This window comes from Sceloporus occidentalis, unplaced genomic scaffold, assembly GCF_023333645.1.
Source record: "Sceloporus occidentalis isolate IW3139 unplaced genomic scaffold, rSceOcc1.0.p SCAF_72, whole genome shotgun sequence".
NCBI lineage: Eukaryota > Metazoa > Chordata > Lepidosauria > Squamata > Phrynosomatidae > Sceloporus > Sceloporus occidentalis.
Window position 1 is genome coordinate 5,208,154 of NW_028317052.1, and position 20,862 is coordinate 5,229,015.

General features: G+C 40.3%; 1 protein-coding gene across 1 annotated transcript; it reads left to right on the forward strand.

Moving 5' to 3' along the window:
• Window positions 1–595: 595 nt before the first annotated feature.
• On the forward strand, window positions 596–12,349 carry RILP (Rab interacting lysosomal protein). Its single transcript, XM_089494450.1, has 9 exons — window positions 596–871; window positions 1,202–1,204; window positions 6,652–6,775; window positions 7,563–7,684; window positions 8,250–8,444; window positions 9,465–9,622; window positions 10,070–10,192; window positions 10,431–10,514; window positions 12,235–12,349. Exons 1-9 carry the CDS (start codon window positions 596–598, stop codon window positions 12,347–12,349), a joined length of 1,200 nt encoding a protein of 399 aa, XP_089350576.1.
• The last annotated feature ends 8,513 nt before the right edge of the window (window positions 12,350–20,862 follow it).

The window sequence follows — 20,862 nt, forward strand, 5'->3', positions numbered from 1 at the left end:
TGCCGCCCCCCCCCCCGGCGTCGGCGGGGGGGGGGCGGCGTTTTAAACTTCGCCCCAGGCGGCGTTAAGTCTTCGGCCGGCCCTGGCCTTAACCTTAGCCAAAAAGGCAAGAAGCGGACAGCACAAGTAACCATCCTGATTGGAAACTTACTTCAGCCAAACTCTACTCAGAGTGATGACTCCACATATTATGTTTTCATAAACAAATGGTATAATAGAGTAAATTAATGACGTATAATAAGCTGCAATTACTAATGACGTAATAATGAAGATCAGTCCATTTATAGCATCATATATTCATATGTAGCCCTAAGTGACGTTATGCGAATGAATGGTGGAAACCCCAGCAGCGTCACATTAGCACCGGACACGCTCACACCGACTGACCTGACAGCTCTGGTGACAGCAAGCCCCGCCCCTGCACGCTGCGGAACGCCCTCTATGGGTGGGGCTAACATTGATCTGTAAACAGATTTTGTGGGCGTTTCTTGAGAAGTCTGCGCGTGTAGGTCGTGGTAGGCGTGGTTTTCCTTAGATGACTCTCACATGACAGCTGGCTGCCCCCGTATTAGAGGACTGTCTACCCCGCGTAAGCATGGACGTGCCGGAGCCTGTGTGGTTAAAGGCCCCGGGGTCGTTGTCGGTACAGGACGTGTACCATATGGCCGTGTGCCTCGGCTCTGAGCTAAAGACGTTAACGGAGCAGTATGGTCCGGATTCGGTGTCAGGGGTCGTACCTCAAGTGGTGCGGGTGCTCGAGTTATTGGAGACTTACGTGGACTCCGGGAGGGAGCGGAGCTTCCCGGAGAAAGAGCTGCTGATCCGAGCCGTGCAGAGCATGCAGATCGCCAAGGAGGAGCGCACTGCTCCGGTGAGCGGGAGCGGGGTTAAAACATTTACATTGGAGTATTGCTGATCAGGGAGCCTGCGCACAGTGTCTGGTTCGGTGCCAGGGACACTAATAGACAGCATGCCGTGCCTTTGGCCGCTAATATCCTCTTTTGACACTTTTTTGCTTCACACTGTAATGGGTTGTTTTAGAAAAGCCATATAGCGCCAACATATTCTGCAGCGCAGTGCCGAGGTATTAGACCGGACGTAACAGTAGACCGAATGTAACCGCACGGAATACTTTCCTTTCGGTTTCCCACCCGTTAGCGTTCCAATCCTATGTTCCTTTCGGTTATCCGTCCCGGTTCAGGCTGTGTCTTATGTTCTTGTATGCAGACCGTACACGGCTATTAATGTACAATGGATGCTCGGGCTTGTTAATATTCATCAATAAATCTAATTACATTTTATATCATGTATAACTGTTTTATACATCACATTGGATCCCGTTGGTTAAAACATAGGCATGTACCTTATACACTTCTTTAAAGGGATACTCTGGCCATCCTATGCACTTTAATGTATATGACAGCTGAAAGGCCCCTGTGACATTCGCTGAGCCAGCGCTGGAGCTCCCTGGGGTTAATTTTTTCAGTACAAGTGCTTTCCTTGCGTTGATTTAAGGAGGTGGGGAGCTGCAGCTTCTCCATAAAGCACGTAATTCCTTTATTTTATTTTTAATATGCGCATGTGAAGCGCTTTAAAAAAGCATTCCTCTCTGTTGAGGTCTCCTGAACATTAAACTGTCCCTTTAAAGTGGACCTGCCATTCCTGTGAGGACAAGATCCCGTTTGGGTAATCTATACAATTTGAAGATCCTTGTTCACAATATCTTTCCCAAAATGTTTAGATAAAAACTATTGTATTAACCGGACCTTCTTTTCTCTACTGGTACGTGGGCCGTGAAGTGGGCTCACACTGCCGTGGGCTGGATGTTAATACACTGAGCATGGTCAGGCATGTTGCGTTCGAGGCACCTGCATGCTTGTTGAAGGTGGACGGACAGCAGAGTAGAATTTCCAGTTCTTTGTATGATGGCAGCTTGTCTGGGTCCTGATGCAGTAAATCACCCCAAAACCATGATGCTGAAACCACCACCATTGGTATGAAGTTTGTTAATGTAGTATTTGGCTGTCACCAGGCATAGCTGGGTCCCTGTCATCCAAAAAGTTCCACTTTTGACTCCTCTGTCTACAGAGCACTGTTCTGTATATTAGATGAGCATCCGTAGTCATGTTGGAGAGTAGTAGCGCCTTGCTGCTGCCATGAACACTGGCCTTAGCTGACACATAGGACGCCAGCCCATCGCCGGGTGGTGTACTAGGCTCCTTCTTTAATGAGATTTTGGCATGTGGGTCACACCCAGGAACATGCATTTGATCAGCATGACAGTAGGAATTTCCAGACTGCATTCAGGGATGTCTTTTTGAATCTGGCATGATGTGGCTTTGGGACCTTGTGTCCTGATGGAAATGGCCAACATTTGCCAGAATTGTGTTGGGCAGGCCTGGTCCAAAAGTAGGTTTCACAAGGTCTTCCAACCCATGACCCTAATATTCCCTTTTGATGGGTTGGGGTTGGGTTTTCAGACCTGACACTTGGACCCTGGGCCAGAACAGAACATAGAAAAACAAATATTGGCGTCCTCCCTAATTGCTTCTATGTATTACTACAACACACAAAATGATCTGAGCACGATTACGAAAAATCTATGGAGAAAATCAGAAAATGGGTAAAAACTTTTTAGCGGTACCAGCCACGTATCACTCATGCCAAAAAATCAGATTAAAGGTTCATACATTTTCATGTTTCTGGAATTATTCATAAATGATTACTGGTGAATAAGGTTGTTTTAGGTAAATTGACTAACTATTGACACTGTTATCAGATTGCATATAAAGAAACACCCGTTCTTGAATTAATCGTGATTATTGATCTCGATTCCTTCCTGGATGTTCCCCATGAGTGAGAGGCCTATTAATTATCTAGACTGGTTTTCTACAGGAGGGTTCTTTTAATGTAGAGTAACTGTACTGTTTAAATACCAAGGGCTATCGATGGAAGGCGGCCTTAATCTCTAGGGCTTATTCTCTAAAGTGTGAGTTGGTAGAAGAGATGTGGTTTCATCACCCTGAATTCACTATGTATTATGAACCATCCACGTAAAATATCTTGGCAAGAATGGCTGGCCCTGTATAATGCATGCCTTATACAGAAGAGCTATTCTTTGAACAGGAGCTCGCTGCGCTTTGCACCCCATACCGTAAATTGGTTACCAAAATGAAACTGCAGCTCTGCTGCTAACTCCTTCTCATTTGTGTGTATGTGTAAACAATGCTGTCTGCTTGTTAAATACAATTGAATCGCATACTGTATGCAAGATCACTTTGTTTACATGGGAAATTCCCACGTTCTATCAGAAACGCACCCTGCTTGCACGTAGAAAAGTCCGTTAGGCTCTGATACTAACTGGTGTTAAAGGCTCATTTTCACTTTGAGATTAGGGCTACGAACAAGTAATTGGGCCATGAAGGGTTTGTATCAATCGTAGATATGGAAGAATATTCTTCAGGATATGTCCTGCATTCAGACGTTACAGGCAGCTTCATAAATGTTGTCAAACTACAACCCCTATGATGCCAAGCAAGGCATTGTCAAAGTGCTTTATTGTGGGATGTTTGAGTAGTGAGGCAGCTACCTGCTGGGTGTACTCTTGGTAATTATGTATAATAAGCAATGTATTATACATAGCGTATGGCTGACAAGCACGTAGCCCTAAAAGTTTTGGTGGCTGCCAGCTTTGGATTTGAAAAGCTTTGTCAACCTCGTACTGTTTTTACCGGCCATTGTAAAAGTTAACCCATCACTTTAAAACACGTATCACAGTGTGAAATACTGGCAGAAATCCATTCTAAACAAGTACTGAAAGTTTCAGCTCTAGATACTGAATAAACATTTTCAGTGGTGTTTCTTGATTAAAATCATCATAAGATCTTTTGGGTGACTTTGCCTGCGCACCACACCAAGCTGATACTTTATGGCGATGCTAACAAAGTCTTTCCCTCCATAGACTTGGTCGGCTATTTGTAAGAATTTTAATTTTTGCCAAACAAACTATTTTTATCTGATGTTACATGAGAAGCCCCCTTCAACTTCCCGTTCTTAGGATCAGAATGAGTATTGCTGTCTCATATGGAACCAAGTAGAAGTTTATTCTCCTCCCAAAGAAAATTAAAACAATCAACCTGAAGTAGGACTTTTTTTTTAAATCTTCTTTTTTCTCTTTATGTAAAGAAATAGTGGAAGTATTAAACACTCATCTACAGACACCAGACAAGCCAGAAGGCTTGTTTTTTCCCTCAGAAATCTCATGATGCTTTGACAACCACAAGGGATTCTGGGTAGGCAAATGCAAATAAGGTTAACAATTATCACCTTTGCCTCTATATCCACTTTATACATGGATCCCTTGAAAGTAACTGCCCGCTGTACAAGACAGCCTTTAGACAAAACTCGGGAAGAGGTACAATAGCCAGATCACCACTCATGGACAGCTGTTTCGTCCTTCATGGGACTCGTCAGCATGAGGTTGTGATACTGTAAAGAAATAAAATACGTGTTTTTTTTGTTTGTTTTTGTAACGGGTATTTTGGTGTTATTAGTTTCTCTCCATGAACTTTAGGATTCTGTGTTATAAATAGCTGCCGGTCATGTTCCATGTCACCTGCTAGAAGCTGAGCCTCTCAAGACCTTTCAAGCAAGTCGCAGAAGCAGGTGTCTGAACCGGCATAGGCGTTCTGTTCATTGAGATACCAGACTTATGCTTTCATTAGACAAATTCGCAGGAGAAACAAGTCTATTTATATTTTTTTATATATATATAATATATATATTTGTCCTACGCGAGGAATCTGAAGCTTTTTGTGGATTCCCCCGTCTTATAGCCTGTAAGAGGTACTTTGCATACCTGCCTTTCCTTTGGAAAACAAGAACAAATAACGCGCTTAGCTTCCTCCTAAGGTCTCTTGTTCTTGTGCTTTACAGACGTAAGGCAGTCATTCATCAGCCTGTTTATCTTAGTTTTATTTGTTTTGGGCTTTCCTGGCTGTTTCTCTTTTGAGAACTGAATCATCATCGATACTGTTAGTTAAAATGTTGTTGTTGTTGTCGTTGTGTAGTTTTTCATCTTTTGGCAAAGTCCATGAGTTTTATAGCGGTCATGCTTTTCTTATCAGTCACTGTAGTCTGTGCTCATACGTTGGGCTATTTTTCCTCGTTGACCAGTAGAGATCAGGGTTAATGTTTGTTCTGCTAGCTGTGTGCTCTTAAATCAATCTTCAGTCAGAGAGTAATGGTATTTAATACATGCCAAGAAAAATCACTTCGCTTCAAAATTAACCTGCCGTTCCTTCCTTTGTTTCCGTCTTGTTTAGTCTAAAATCTAGGCCGTTTCCCTTGGTCTGTTATCCCTCGATTTAGCAATCATCTTTTACGCCTGATGCCTCCATCCGTTTTTTTGCTCTAATCTACTTGTGGAATCCTGGAAATCCTCAGTGAATTGTGGTTTCCAAGATGTCACACGTGTTCAAATATTCAAGGCGGATGTAAACAAGGGTTTAGATGCTCTCTGTAACACTACCTGCTTACCCTCACGCTTCATCTAAATGGAAGGTGTTGTACAGGAGCCCTGGTTGCTTAGCTCATTACTACTGGAAGATGCTGTTTGACATAGGCTTCCCCCTAACTTTTACTTATATTTATACCATAGAATTTTACAATAACACTGTTCTATTTTCTTGTTGAAGATATTTCAGCAGGGCCTCCTGATCCCATGTGTCTTCACTGCTCAGCCTGCCGTCTCTGACATCACAGAAAGGGCATTACGTTTAGGGTCTTCTAGTTTAACCAATTTGCACCCCTTAGGCCCTTGCACTACCTCCAAACCCGTAAGCCAATAGTATTAATAAAAACAAAAATCCTGGGCCTGAACGGGTTAAACAGACCTCAGTCCCTTACAGCGATCACACAAAACACCTCACTCAGTCACGCTCACTCTACATCACTGGCAATCACCGCGTCTTAGGATCTGTAAAGCTTTGCCGTTTCATATGCTTGGGCATGAAATGGCTAGTATTAGTTATAATAATAATTATTATTTATTTTATATAGTGCCATCAAATTCTGTAGCGCTGTACAATGGGTGGACAGGACATAATAAGTAGAATGTAACATAACAAATTGACTACCAGAGACAACAGGTGAGGAGGGCCCTGCTCAAACGAGCTCACAGTCTAGTGGCTGTAGGCAGCCAGACTGCGGTGATGAAATACATAGGGCAGGGCTTTGTAGGAATGACAGAACTCCAGTCAACTTTTGTATTTCAATAAACTTTTAAGCACAGTTTTTTTAAGAGAGAGGGAGCATTAAGGTGAAAAACAGAATCTTAGACAGGTCTCTTCAACATCTCTCTATCAGGGGTGTCCAACCTGTGGCCCTCCAGCTGCTGCAGGACTACATCTCCCATCCTCCTCAGCCAGCCCCTTAGCTGAAAGAGCATTATGGGAGATGTAGTCCTGCAGCAGCTGGAGGGCCGCAGGTTGGACACCCCTGCTCTACAAGATACTGAACTTATCTGGGGAAATTTTAAGAGCCCCCCCCCTCCCAGGTGGAACAGCTCCTTTAAGGTGGTGATGGTATTAACGTTTGGTACATCTACTTGGTATATTAAAGTAATTCCCCTCTTTTGTCTCTTTAAATTAGGATCTCGAGCAGAAGCTTCTTGAAGCCCAAAGGAAAGAGCATGATCTGCAAAACCAGCTTTCCCAGCTCACAGAGGAGAACCAAAAGTTGTTAGGGCAGCTGGCAGAGTCCAAATCTCTGGAAGGTAATGGCTGTCATTGAAGAACTATCCGCCGCCCCCCCCCCCAAAGAACTAGAGTGCCAGATAAATAAATAAATCATGACCAAGCTTAGACATACATCTGTTGGTTCTCGGAGGACATTTAATTATTGATACAGAACTGGATGCATTGTTAACGATTTAAATTACATTTGTGTCCTCGTAATAATAATGATCACTTACTGCTTAAAGGTGATTTGCTAAGAGAAAAAAAAACAACATATACCATTCTTTCCTGCATTCTTTCCACTTCTGTGGCAGCATAGCCTTTCAGATAGATAGATAGATAGATAGAGATATATATATATATATATATATATATATTATATATTTTTTTTAACATTTAAAAGTTTAAGGACGAGCTGAGATGAAGGTTTTCCATTTCTCTTGCTCATGGTGGTTTTTTTTGTTATTTCTTTTAATACTTATCCAGCCATTTACACGCTTCAAAATAATGTCACTTAACCTAGTTATGCGGTGGGATAAATATTAAATAATGCCCAAAGCTGAGATGTAATTTACAAATTGTATAAGCATTATACATGTTTAACTGATCATGGATTTAGGGATCTGCACCAGACACGGCTGAAATGTGTTGGGCCCCGTTATTCCAAGGAGAAGTTGGATTTGGATTTTTATCTGCTTTGGTGCAGACCTATTGCCCTCAGAACACTTGGTTATTAGTTCTTCCTTGATGATCTCTATAATATCCCTGGATTGTGACGGCTTTGAAACAAATACTTTTACATTTGAATTTATGGTTTTCATTCAGAATGTGCTGCAAGAGAAGAGCGAGATTTGATGCTGAAATTGAAGAAAATAGTGGATAATCAGAGAGACCAGATCCGAGCGTTGACTCATGAGAATGTGCAGAAGACCAAGGATTCGGAAGCGGTAAGAAATGCGACAAAACTATAGAGAATCTCAATAACCCACAGGATAGAGGCCGCTCATTAGATGTATTTCTGTGTGCCCCGAAACTTAGAGCCTTGAAAACCAAGATTTATTGCTCCAGTGCAGCATGCGTGTCTAACATGGACTCCACAGCAGAAAAAAACCTTCCAAATGCCAAATTATTGACATTGCCTTAGTCCAATAATGTTTAAGATTCTTCCGGATTAGAATCTCATTTGCGGTGCTTTTTCAAGAAGTGATTTCAAGATTTCCCAAGCATTGCTTGTGTTCTGTGTATCCGCTCTTCTCAGAGTGCTTGAATATTACCCAGGCGTAATGGTGCCGTGGTTAGCCAGGCAAAATAATTCCTGCTTACAGCAATGATCTACTGGTGCTTTTTTATTTCCCGTGGCTGCGATATGATCCCCTTTACATATCTAGGAAACGGTGACTTAGAGCTCTGCAGGCAGACATGGCACAAGCTTTTATTTCGAAGTTAGTGGTAAAATGGTACGTGTTCAGAGTTTGATAAACACAGGCTGTGTGCTTTTTTTTTTCTCCCCAGCTACAGGAACAGTTGGACCGTTTCATGAAAATGAACGAAGACCTGCGGCGTAAACTAGCCGTCCTCCAGGCTCAGCTCCGAAGCTCTCTACAAAGAAAAACCGACGTGGAAAATGTTCTGCAGGAAAAGGTTAAAGAACTCGAGAGACTCTCACGTGGGAGCGACGTGCCCTTCGGCATCCCGGACGATAATATGGTATGTGTCGTGTGGACAGGTAAAAGCCATGAACAGCAAGGTCAGAAATGGGGCATATTTAATGTTTGTACAACCGCTTTATGGCTGCTGCAAACTGTGGCTTCATGAAGGGTTGTAGCCTGGCACGTAAAAAGGAATTTTTTTATATATATTTTATGTCTTTATTTGAATCCAGTTATCATTCTCGTGATTAAGTTTTATGATAGGTACTTTTTTTATATATCTGTTTGACACAATTTTCCGCTCCGCTTGTTTTGACTACTTTATAATGAGTAAAGGTGCTTTTCTCTGTCTAGTCCTCGCGACCGTTAAGTAGCAGACATGCCCTTTTTTGGGGGGGGGGGGGTTCGTTTTTTAAATTGTCTGAGAATCCCCTACTGTTTCATACAGGGAAGCGTGTGGCTAAGAATTGTTATGATGTTATACACTAGGCATGTGCAAATGGGCCAAAAATGATTTGGACAATTTTTGGGGGGTTCGTTTTCAGGTGCGTTTTTAAATCGGGAAGAAATCTGTTGCCCACATTCACTCGCGCTCTCATTTACCTTCTCTCTCATGCTCTCTAAATGTTTCTCTACATTTTCTGATGAGCGATTGCGCATCTTCTATTTTCTATCTTCGTTTGCATCTCAGTGGATGTAACCCTCCGGGAACTTCCGCCAAAACAGCAGCACTTGTAGTGACGTCCTCGCCCATATCCAATTGGGGAGAGGATGTCACTAAAAGCTCCGCCATTTTGCCCTCGCTTTAACTGAGTGCGAGTGAATGTAGGTCCATGACTTTCAAATGAAAATTCTGAGCTTTTGGTTTCATCCCATTCATGGGGAGCCTGGCCTCTTTTCAGGGCTGCGTATGAATCACAGAATTTAACAGTATTCCGTAAATCAGCAATTCATACAAATCCGAATGCACAAGCGTATTTATACACTACTTATGTCCTGTTAACCCATTATACAGCACTGCGGAATACGATGGCGCTGATTTTGTTTGAATTATTTATTATTTTATTTATTAATACAGAACACAACAGAAGTTTGTGTTGATCAGGAACCAAAAGGAGAAGCTCTATCAAGTCAGCCGTGCTTCACAAAAGAAGATGTTAAGCAGATTGTACAAGAAAGAAACGAACTGAAGACAAACCTGTTTCTTGTAAATGAGGAGCTGCAGTATTACCAGAGGTGACTGCGTTCTATTCTCTGTGTCATGAAGTAACTGCATGCGCAAATTTCTTATTAATAAAAATGTCTTATTTCTTTCCTCCTCTTTCTAAATAGTCATGTGACCTTTACCGTACTTTGTTAGCACGTAATAACGTTTACTGATACCCTGACCTATCTTCTGACGGAAAAACTGTAAAGAGGTTTAAAAGTCGTATTTTTTGTTGAGCAGCACAAATTAACAACGCAGCAATATGTCCCTTAACTCAAATAGCAGGCTAACAGGACTGCAGTATGTATAATATTTATAATATATTGCATTCAGCGCCCTAGCGGCCCTGAATTTCCTTGTTGTAGAGATGTATATAATCAAATGTAATATCACACTGTACCTTTCTAATATAATTTGCCGTTGGGTACACTGCTCCTCCATTGATGGCTGACCTTGCATCTTTCTCTGGGTTTCAGGGAGTTGCTGAATGATGAAAGGATCCCAGGCCTCTTATTATGTGGGTTGAAATCTGCAATAAGGAAGCAGCGAAAGAAGATCAAAGCCAAGATGCTTGGAATTGTAGAGTCTCCAACAAGCAGGTCCGATTTCCCTCTGACAAATGCTCCAACGTTTGATGCATCCATGGCTGGTGAAACTATGGCTTGGTGTGCTACGTGTTTCTTAATCATTTTGACATCAATGTAATATGATGATGATTATTTTGTATTAATGTCCGAGTTGTCGTTAGTTATTTAATATAAGGTAATAACTCCACGCTATAGCCTTCTGATAATAGTCACGCAAACTTTAACATACCAAATTGTTTTTTTTCTGCAGTGACGATGAAGAAAATTCATGGCCACAAGAGGCAGGCACTGACTGTGTTGACTCCAAACCCTCAGATTCAAAAATAAAGAGCTTGTAAGTTTATTTGAACCTCTTTATTTATTTGTAAATGTTACTTGAGTGATCACAGCAAAAGCAAACACGCCACGAGTGAGTATGTATGTAAATGCTCTCCTAGAGTGGCAGCACCCAAAAAAAAAAGTGCTCCTCCAGCACTCAAAACAGTAGTCGATCTTCACGGTGGGGCGCATCATTAGTCTCTAATTCTTTGCTTCTAAAAACAACAAACAATATCACAGTATCACAAGACTGATAGAGTATTGCCCTTACAAGAGTCTTCTCCAAGGATATATTCTCTCAACGCGTTTCACCAGCTTCCTCAGGAGGCTTCCAATTTGTAATTGTTCTTGTATTAGATTCACTGGAATCTACAAGGTTGATACAGAGCTGCTATCTGTTATAAACGGGCAAGTCCTGAGGAAGCCGGTGAAACGCGTTGAGAGAATATATCCTTTTTTTTTTTTTTTTTTCCGTTTCACCCGACTCTTTTTTTACTCTTCATAGCCTGTTTTCTGTATGGATATGCGAGTGCAATAATACCCGCACTAATACAGGTGCTTTATTGTTTTTACAATATCACACTATTGCCTGTATTTCTTGCTCCTATGTGTTTGTTCGCCCCGCTGTGAAGATTGACTACTGTTATTTGATTGAAGATTGACACCTAATAATTAATTGTAATCTTCCTGGCTTTTCAATTACACAAGTTTGATTGCTGGTCTTGTTTTAGACGTCCTTGTTATTAAAGAACCATCTCCAAGAGCTTTGCTAGGCGTGAATCCGTATGCTACACTGAGGATATTTAAACATCTAATATATTGAAATTTTGGCTCCATGTCTATCATGCACTTGACTTAAATGTATCGGTTTGTTTCAGGCAATTGCTCGCTTTATATATTTGTAATAACTGCGTGAATGACCTGCATCTGTCCCCGTCCCAGTAATCTGGTCCAGTGCTGACCTCTGGTGGTAGTTGGGTGTTTAGACAAGCACTGTGCTGTCTATCATGAGATGCCTTTATGAGCGGTGACTGTAAATGGATAGAACATCTCACCTTCAGATGTCAGGCCCACTCATTTCTGTAACTTTCCCAAATTGGAGAAAACTTTTTTTTTTTTTTTTTTTAACAATAAAGCTAATTTAATACAACATGACCTAGACTTGGTAGCAAGTACTTTTTTGTGAGGTGGTGTACCCCCACTTGAAGGGCCACTCCAGCACTATTTTCACATCAGCCATATGGTTGTCCATCTAGCTTGGACTTCAATGCATTTTACTGCATACAAAATGTTAGAATGTCAATGGAAGGCTTAAAGATCCTGTTACTTGCTTGAAAGAGTATCTGAAGTCCCAGAGGATATCACACCTAAATACTCAGGAATACATTACTGATACTTCCTCACTGAGAAACAATTTGCGCTACGCTTGTACAAGCCATAATGGGTCACAAAACAGTAGCGTTGCATTTTAATCATTGTATATTAAAATGCCTTGTATTAGCATTATAAAGCCTTGTATTAGCATTAGGTATCTCGTTGCATTACGCTCATTGATTTGTGCTTCGTGTAGCATCGAGACATTGCTAACTTTTGGCTGATATGTTGAGTTTAAGAATAATATTTGAATGTTTGGAAATATTTCTGATGTGACACCAGTATGAATTTAGATTCCTTTATTAACAATCTCCCGTATTAGAACAAATGACAATTGTTCTCCTGTTTTGTTTCTCCTAAAGGTTTGGGATGTGGTATGGCAAACCTACCATAGATGCAGGAACCTGGGAAATCATTAACCCCAAGGAGCTCACACTGGTGCAGAAAGAAGAAGGAGCCGATTGTGAGAATGATTGAATCGTATGAGGTTTTGTTGAAGGTTATTTTTCTTGTGGGAATACCTCCCGGGCTCTCTGTAATTAACCTGTACAGTTGGTGTTCTCAGGTGCTGAGACGTCGCCTGATTTTGAATTTGTGACGACTGATCTTATTTAATTGTAACATATAGATTTCTGCTCCCCTGTGTCTGCTACTCCAATCTGTGAAAAGTGTATATTATCCCTTGAGATTGAGCTCAAATATATTTTTCTAACACTATTTTATTCAGTATATATCCCTTTTTATAATAAAAAGTGATTTTTAAAAAAACAAAAATTAACTATGTATAGAGACTATTTTTGCAAGTGTTTGTTGTAATATATAAACATATATATCTAATTTCTAGTGTACTTAAAATATCAGATGTTTAAAAAGAAATAAAACAATTGCAATGCATGTTCTTTGGTTTTTTTGTTTTGTTTTGTTTTGTTTTTCTTTTCTTAATGCAGTCATAAAACAAGCCTAGTAAAGGAGAAAAACAAACAAAATCTTATCTCACTAAGAAATGTCCAAATGTTTTAGGTCACTAATATAATAAATGGGTGGTCTCCCTCCCATCTAGCATTAAAGATTCCACAAGCATTTCATAGGTTTTAGCACAACTATATATTTAATTACTAAAACTACCTGCAGATTTTGAGTTTGTCTGTCAATCAGTTTGTAGTTTTTATTTAGATATCAGGGACTTTATTTACCCCATGGATACGGAGATTAACGGCAAAAGTAATATGAAATATCTCCTTTCTCACCCAACCCAGATCCATATAACGGCTCTGTGAACCCCCTGCTGCCATAGGGGAGCAATAACATTAAATGATGATGGGAACAAGTTAAGATGGTTGGATCACAAGGTATAACCATGTCGTTGGCTTCTAAAGCTTTCTGATTCCATGGTTTGCGGTCGTTGGAGGCAGACTGGCCAGGTTAGCCCGAAATCTTATGCCGGGACCAGTGCAGCTTGGGGCCGGGTAGGGACTTGGCTTTACTTGCTTTGCAGGCCTAAAGGTCCATGCAGTCCCCTGGTTTTCAACTGGATTTATAAAACTTATTTATTTTTTTTTTACATTTATTATTAGCCACTTTTCAAATTGTACTTTTTACTCATAAACCAAGATATATATTTTGTCCTTATCAGCAGTAAAATTGGAACTATAACAATTAGTTTTACCTTTCTTTTTGTTTATTTCCATGGGTCAATTTATTGGTCAGTTACAGGATAAGTTCTGCAGACATATTTCTTTATACTACATTTTGACTTGTGTGTTCTGTTTTTAATTTTTTTTTCTCCCCCCCCCCCCCCCCCTTTCCTTTAATTCCCCTGCTATTCAGTGCAGTAACTGCCTGCGTCGTTTTAGAATCTCCGTTTCACAATCCATGCTTCCCAGACAGGGGTGATCAGAGGCATTTTCTTTTGTGCCAAGCTGAAAACACAAGTTACTGTCAGGAAGACCCAGCTTTATCATTTGATCTATTCAGGAAAAAGGTGCTTCCTAGAAAACTGCTGAGTGCTCAGGGCTATAAACCCTGACAAGGACAAGCAGGCAGTTTGACAATCATAGGAACATGCAGTTAAAAAGTGACTTGTATTGTGACCGGTTACAAAAGTAGTCTTCCATCCTGGATCTACCCAGCCTTGTACCCTTTCAGTGCCAGGATGCGGTCTCAGTGAGGTTTATTGTTTTTCTTTTTATACGCAAGTTTAGTATAATGTTTTTCATTTCCTTTTTTACTAACCACAGATTGTGGACTAAAATCAACAGTGGTATATTTACTATGCTTGCCCCATTACAAAGGGCTATCTTTGGCAAGTTTTTTTTTTTTGTCCCTCCATCGATTATTCAGTATTCATTAATATACTACAAAATATCATATTACTTAGTATGAAGGGCCAACTTGCGTGAGCTTCTCCAGCCAGGATGTTGTAGTTGATGCCATATAGTTCATTATATAGCCATTCAAAATTTGAATTGTTGACCCTTCGTCTGTTTTATGTATCTTACATAAGATCTCCCCACATTAACTATACATTTTGCAAGGCCAGTTCAGCCCTTTCAATAGGAGAGGTTGGCCCTTAATAATACAGGGTGTTGAAACATTCCTGGTTTGGTTAATACACCCCACTATTGAATTGTATTTCCAGATATATAATGGTGCTATTTCCAGTGTTAGAACATGGTTTCCCCCCCCCCCCCAATAAACTTGGTTGCGTCCCATGAAGCCTCAATCATTGTGCACACACAGCTTGGCCATGGCCCCAGGAATATCAGTGTATTGAGAAATCGTCTGTGGTCACCTTCCTTATTATATTCAGTTCCTGTATGTCACTATTCCCCCTCCCACAGTTTTGGATTCAATGGCAGGAATTGTGCACCCACCTCTCAACTTCCTCAGGAAAAAAATCAAGAAAGAAGCTGATCCAGTAGGGCATTCACACGCGGCTTTGGTGGGGGAAATCGCATCCAGCGATGTGAATATGGTGGAAGAATCTCGGCTCAACCTTTTCCCTGTTATACCTAAATTTACCCTCGGCTCTTATACCTGATAAGACTTATGAGAAGGTGCTGAATATGCCAAGGACAATGCGAAAACTGCAGCTTCTAGCCTTCCTGTGGACCTGGCTACAAGGCATAGCTTCGGAATTGGATCCTAATGGTGCCAATGTTTGTAAATCAGAAAGGTAGGCATAAATTGCCCAACATATCTGTTTTTATTTAATTTTTTTTTAAATTAAGATCCATAAAGCTTTTCTGAGCGGCTGACTGGCTTTAGTAACACCCTTACGAAAAAATTACTGCAGTTTTTCTGAAGTAATCTGGACATGAAAAAACTGTAATACTGCACTTTTACTGCATTTGTACTTCACTGTACTGCAGTTTTACTACAGTTATTTTTGTACGGAAGTACAAATGCAATAAAGCTACAGTACATTGAAGTACAACTGCAGGTTTGCAATATAAAAAAAAAAGTGCGGTAAATGTGCAGTAATACTGCAGTACAGTGAAGTACAAATGCAGTAAAAGTGCAGTATTGCAGTTTTTTTCATTTCAGAAAAAGTGCAGTAATTTTTTGTAAGGGCATCCATCTGCTGTGGCTTATGGCTGAATATGAGGACCGTAACTTCCATGACACTCAGCCAGACAGCTGGAATACTAGATTTGCAAAGCCCTGCTATGAACTGTGAAACGTATGTTGTGCAATATAGTGTGTATATTCTTGCAGCATACTTACACCTGTTTGGTAGGCCTCGTATTACACATTTGTATTATTTGAGCCTGAGACTAGCTTAGCGCACCGAAATTATTTCTTTTCCCTGTATGAACTGTGAAACGACTGTTATTTTCAAAGCAAAAAATAAATCACTGAGTTAAACCAAAAATGTCTGTGATTATGGAATATATGAAACCTGTCACAATTAAATCATCTTTGTTGGTGTTTGCCTGTTACAGCTTGAATGATATTTGACAAATCACACCAAGAAACTAAAAATGATATAATAGATCCGTTTAAATCACATTGATACAATATTGCAACTATATTCCATGTAACTGAGGTTTGTTCTGTACACTGCTCACATCACATTCACAATGCATTATGGGGGGGCAGTCCTGGTGATTTTCTCCCACATAAAAGTGCAGGTGACCACTATACAATGTATGAGTGAATCAGTAGACTAGCATTCAAGAATTATCGCTGACTTAAAGCTTTTGTCCCACTTAGACAAATATACTCTAGAAGGTTTCATTGTATTCTTCCCTTCAAAGGTTTAAATCACCTTTAAGAAAAAAAACTAACTTTTGTGTCACATGACATTTTTTTTTGGCAAAAATTACAAATTTTATATGATTAAAGAATTATTTCAAGGAAAGCTTTGGGCAGTCAACAGTCCTAGTTATGTTTCTTATACTTTTACTTAGTTACAAATTATAAACTGTGCATATTAGGTGGAACCAGTAATGTTCCTTGGATGCTGTGCTAGGTCTGACCCAGGGCAGCTGCCCCAGCTACCCCTTCACAGCTGTCTTTGCTGTGGAGCGTCGGGATATGACATATCACGGCTCATTATGACTTAACGGCAATGCATATGTTAATGTGTAAATGGATTGGTTGGGGAGATCTCTCTTGTAACCCACCCATTGAGCATCAGAACACCAAGGGACTGATCGCCCAAAAGGTTGATCTGCCCTCGGATTTGCGGCAGGGGAGCTGCCATCTACCTGGATCTCTCACCCTAGGCCAACTAAGGTGTAACAGCATCTTTAACTTTACATTATGCAAAACCAGCTCACTTCTGGCTGCAGGACAAGCTCAATGGGGCTGGACCTTCGTAATGTAAAGTTCAATCAGAGATTTGGAATGTTTTAGTTTTGTGCAAATTACCCGCAAACTCATGTTTTAGTGAACAGAGGTCTAATCTTCTTTCTTGTCTGTCAGTGAGTATTAGAGATATTATATTTAATCATCCAATTTTCATTTTTCATTTTCAAGTATACCCTGTTTTTTGAGTAATTTAGTTATACCGCTGATTAGGGTTTTTTATATTTTATTTCGTAAAGAGCCTTTTGTCTGGTTGAAGCTTTCTCTGCTCATTTAGAGTAGTGTTTGGCTAACCAGGTCCATGTTTACATTCTAAGAACTCCTGTGCTCTAAAAGTGCTTTTCAGAAAGGTCCTCAGCATATGATGGATGGGTCATGAGCAAAACAAGTGTGTTGGTGTGGGTAGGATTAAGTAAAATGCATGTGGGCCATTATGGGGTGGGCAGGGCCCCCATTAAGTCCTATTTTTTTCTCCACCCCAACAAAATCAGCATATATCCCCTCCCCCCAACATTTCAGGTGTCTAACCTAGGGTTACCTTTATGGGGGCATGATAGACCATCTAAACTACTCATCCAACCACCTAACAATATATCGAAATAGAATGCTGGGGTATGACATCATATTGCGATGCTCAACTTTAATGCATTTCAAGGCAGTCATGCGAAAGCTGTGCATGAAGTCTGTGCTGCAAAAGCAGAGGCCCGGTTTGCTTTAACAGCCTAGTGGTCAGTCAGGGTAGATCCTCCGATATCTTTAACTGGCCCACGATCCCCACTGCCTGTGAAAGACTGCATGAAAATCTGGACTGTCCATCTTAAAATTGGAGGTATGTTTTAGGCTCATGCTTATCCTCCCAGATTAAATTTCCACTCCTGTGTAAGAAGAGACAATTCTCCTCAATGCCTTGCTCAATGACATTCATTTTATGAAATGTTCATAGTTGTGTGTTAAATATTGAGCCCCTGAATTTATGCAGATGGTTCACCTAAATCCTAATGGTCATCACAGTCTGGGAAATGAGCCAAATTGAATGTTACAAAATAATTTTCCATTGTTGTAGCACATCCTAGCAGACATCCTTGAACACGCAACAGATGTGTGTCTCGCATATCATAGACCAACACAGGATTTGTTTTTTTTGTTTTTTTTTAAAAAACCTTTGGCAGCTGTGGTTCTGGCCGTGTATCTCAGTAAAGGCCCTGTAACAAGACCTCCACTTGGCATACATACCTATTTATTTTTCAGTGGCAGAGTTGTGTGCATGTCCTTGCGTTTGGCAACATGTGAGTACCTGGCAGTTACACTCCCATCAGCTTAGGACTCAGGGCTCCTATAAGGCAGTCATGGCCTTGAGTATTCTTGCTCTTTCCAGGTCATCTGTAATGACTAGGAACCTCAATGAAGCTGTTTGCATTGTCCTGGTCTCTACATTTCAGTAGTCCAATGGTTATACCCATTTCACATACCTAGGGGTAGCTGTTAGCGACATCATGTTGCTACATCAGAGATACAAGCTAATAATCATTACGAGAAAACATACGGATACGGCACCCTTGAACATTTTCTACATCGTGTACAATATATGTGTGTATAAAATAAGTGTAGTGAACCATTTTGGCCTTTATACATTCGTAGATGTGATACAGAACACCGCATAAAACAATAACAATTAAGAAAATATAAATAAGGAAACAATGCCTTAAAAACAATTATTGGCACCATCTCCAAAGACCTTTGCGTTCCTTTTTCAACATTTTGCAATGTTATTAAGACGTTTGCTGCTCATTGAACCTTCCATGATGTGGAGGCACGAGGAAAACTGATCAGAGAAGTCTTCGAAGGTCTGTGCAAACTGGGAAAAAAACACCACTGTAAGTAAGACATTTACACAGCTAAAGGCTGACCTGGAGCAACCTGGAGTGATTGTTTCAACCAGTCCCATATGCTGCACTCTAAACCAAGAAGGGCTTTATAGTTGAAGGACATGTTGGAACCCACTGCTGAAAGCAAACTATAAAGAGGCACGACTGATCTTTGCCAAAACGAACCTAGTGAAACCACAATCTTTTTGGCAAAATTGTCTGTTTTAGATTGTCCGTCAATGATTCCTGATTTCAATCTCATTGAAAACTTTTGGAAACAGTTGAAATCTACCATTAGGAATCTTTGGCACATTCCAGAAGTTGAATAAACTGCAATAGAAGAGTGAGAGAAACTGCTAGCAGTCAGGTGTAAGAAGCTTATAGACGGCTACAAGAAACAATCGATGGCTGTTATTGTTGCCATGGGTCACACAACCAAATATTAGGGAAGGTTAATGCTGTCCTGGTCCTATTTTGTTATTTCTTCTGTGAAATAACTACATGTCAGTTGACAGAAGGCATTTTTTTGTTGAATACCTTTGGTCATCCCATTAAAATATTCTGAAAATAAAAAGTAGGTACATTTCAAATTATTTCTCATGATATTGTACATGATGTAAAAAATATTCAAGGGTGCCAATAATGTTGACCGTAACTGTAAACATTTTTGTTCAGACACATAAACAACAATCCAGTACCTCTACTCTGAACAAAAACTAAAATACACCCTGATAATAGTAATAATAATAAAATTAACATTTCTTAGGAATACTGTAAATGTGTTATTCCAAAATGATCGTTCTCCAAAAAATGATAGACATGAGATCCCCTTAATCTTGAATCTGGCCTCAATTGCATGGACTCCACATAAAAAGAAATCAGTGGTAACGTTTCCCTGTACCGATTTGCAGAAGCTGAGTGATTTGGAGCATGGTAGGTAAAAGAGTAACTTGTATATTTTAAGATAACTAAAAGAAATTGCACAGAGTACCTTTTCTAATCATCTTTTTCTATAATTGGCATCCATGTGTTAAAATCATGATGATAAGATCACTTTTACATTTTGCACTAGAACCATTTTTTATACATAAACTGCAGGAAATATAAATTAGTTTGTGTAAACCAGTTGAGTTCTAGCTCTAAATGGATTGCCAAGTACTGTGCTGAAGCACCTGCCAGTCATCCAAAAATACCTAAAAAGTGTCAATCTTTAGGAGGGACAGTCCTTCTTTGACACCCTAATGCCTGTGCCCTCTCTACTCTCTGTATTCCCCCTTTTTCTAGAAACTCAGAATGTGTGGTGTATATGAGTGTGTTATACTATAGATTTTTTTTCTGCCCCTGCGAATCACATAGCCAAGTACAACACAAATGCATGATGCATGCAAACACATATACAGATATGTAGCCACTTAAGATGCACATATATGGGAATCCCCACATACACACATGAATATACACCGACTTCCATACACATGTGGATACAAGAACAGGGTATCTCTGCTACTGTTTCTGCAGGCTGATGACCGGAGGATCTCTTCACACTAACTCTGACCCTTGAAAATAGACAGGAAATGGCACCTGACTTCACACATTACAACAAGCAGCGTCCCTGCTGTGCACTGCAAGAAAATATAAACAACGCAACAAGAAATAACCAGCAGGTGGAGGCCATTTGCCTCTAGGGTCCCTGGGGCAAATATTTCTCCCTCACTGCTTGTTGTCTCTGGAAATTACTACTATATTCACAAAGTGTTTCAAAAGGACGCCTTCCTAGAATACGGAATCTGCTGGAGCCATATAAATAAATGTAATGTTTAATCTGGATCTTGAAAAGAATACTAGGTCCATCTTCCAGGTTGTATGGTTTATTGCGGGTATTTTGGCTTTGGCCAAAGGCAGGTGGCTATTGATTTCCTAGATCAAAAAAACTCCCTACCAAGATATAAGGTAAAGATGTGACATGTTCTAGGCCATGCACACAAGGAATTGATGGATCGTGTGACTTTGGTGCCCTCTTGAGGTAATGCTTTATCACAGCCAGTCTGGCACACAGTTAGGACCATGGGGTTAATAATGTGGGACAGAACAATTTTTGGCACATTTTTGAGTTTTTCCTTGTACTCGGGATTGCTGCGTTGTTTCCAGTGGAGAATAAAGTAACAGTCACAGAACTGCAATTTATATTAACACATTGTTATTGAGAACACTGATCTAAATCCTGATATAATCTGACATTCCCATCACATACTATTTAATAAATAAATATTAAGCATTCATCAATAGCACGCTAGAAACTGCGTACACAATACA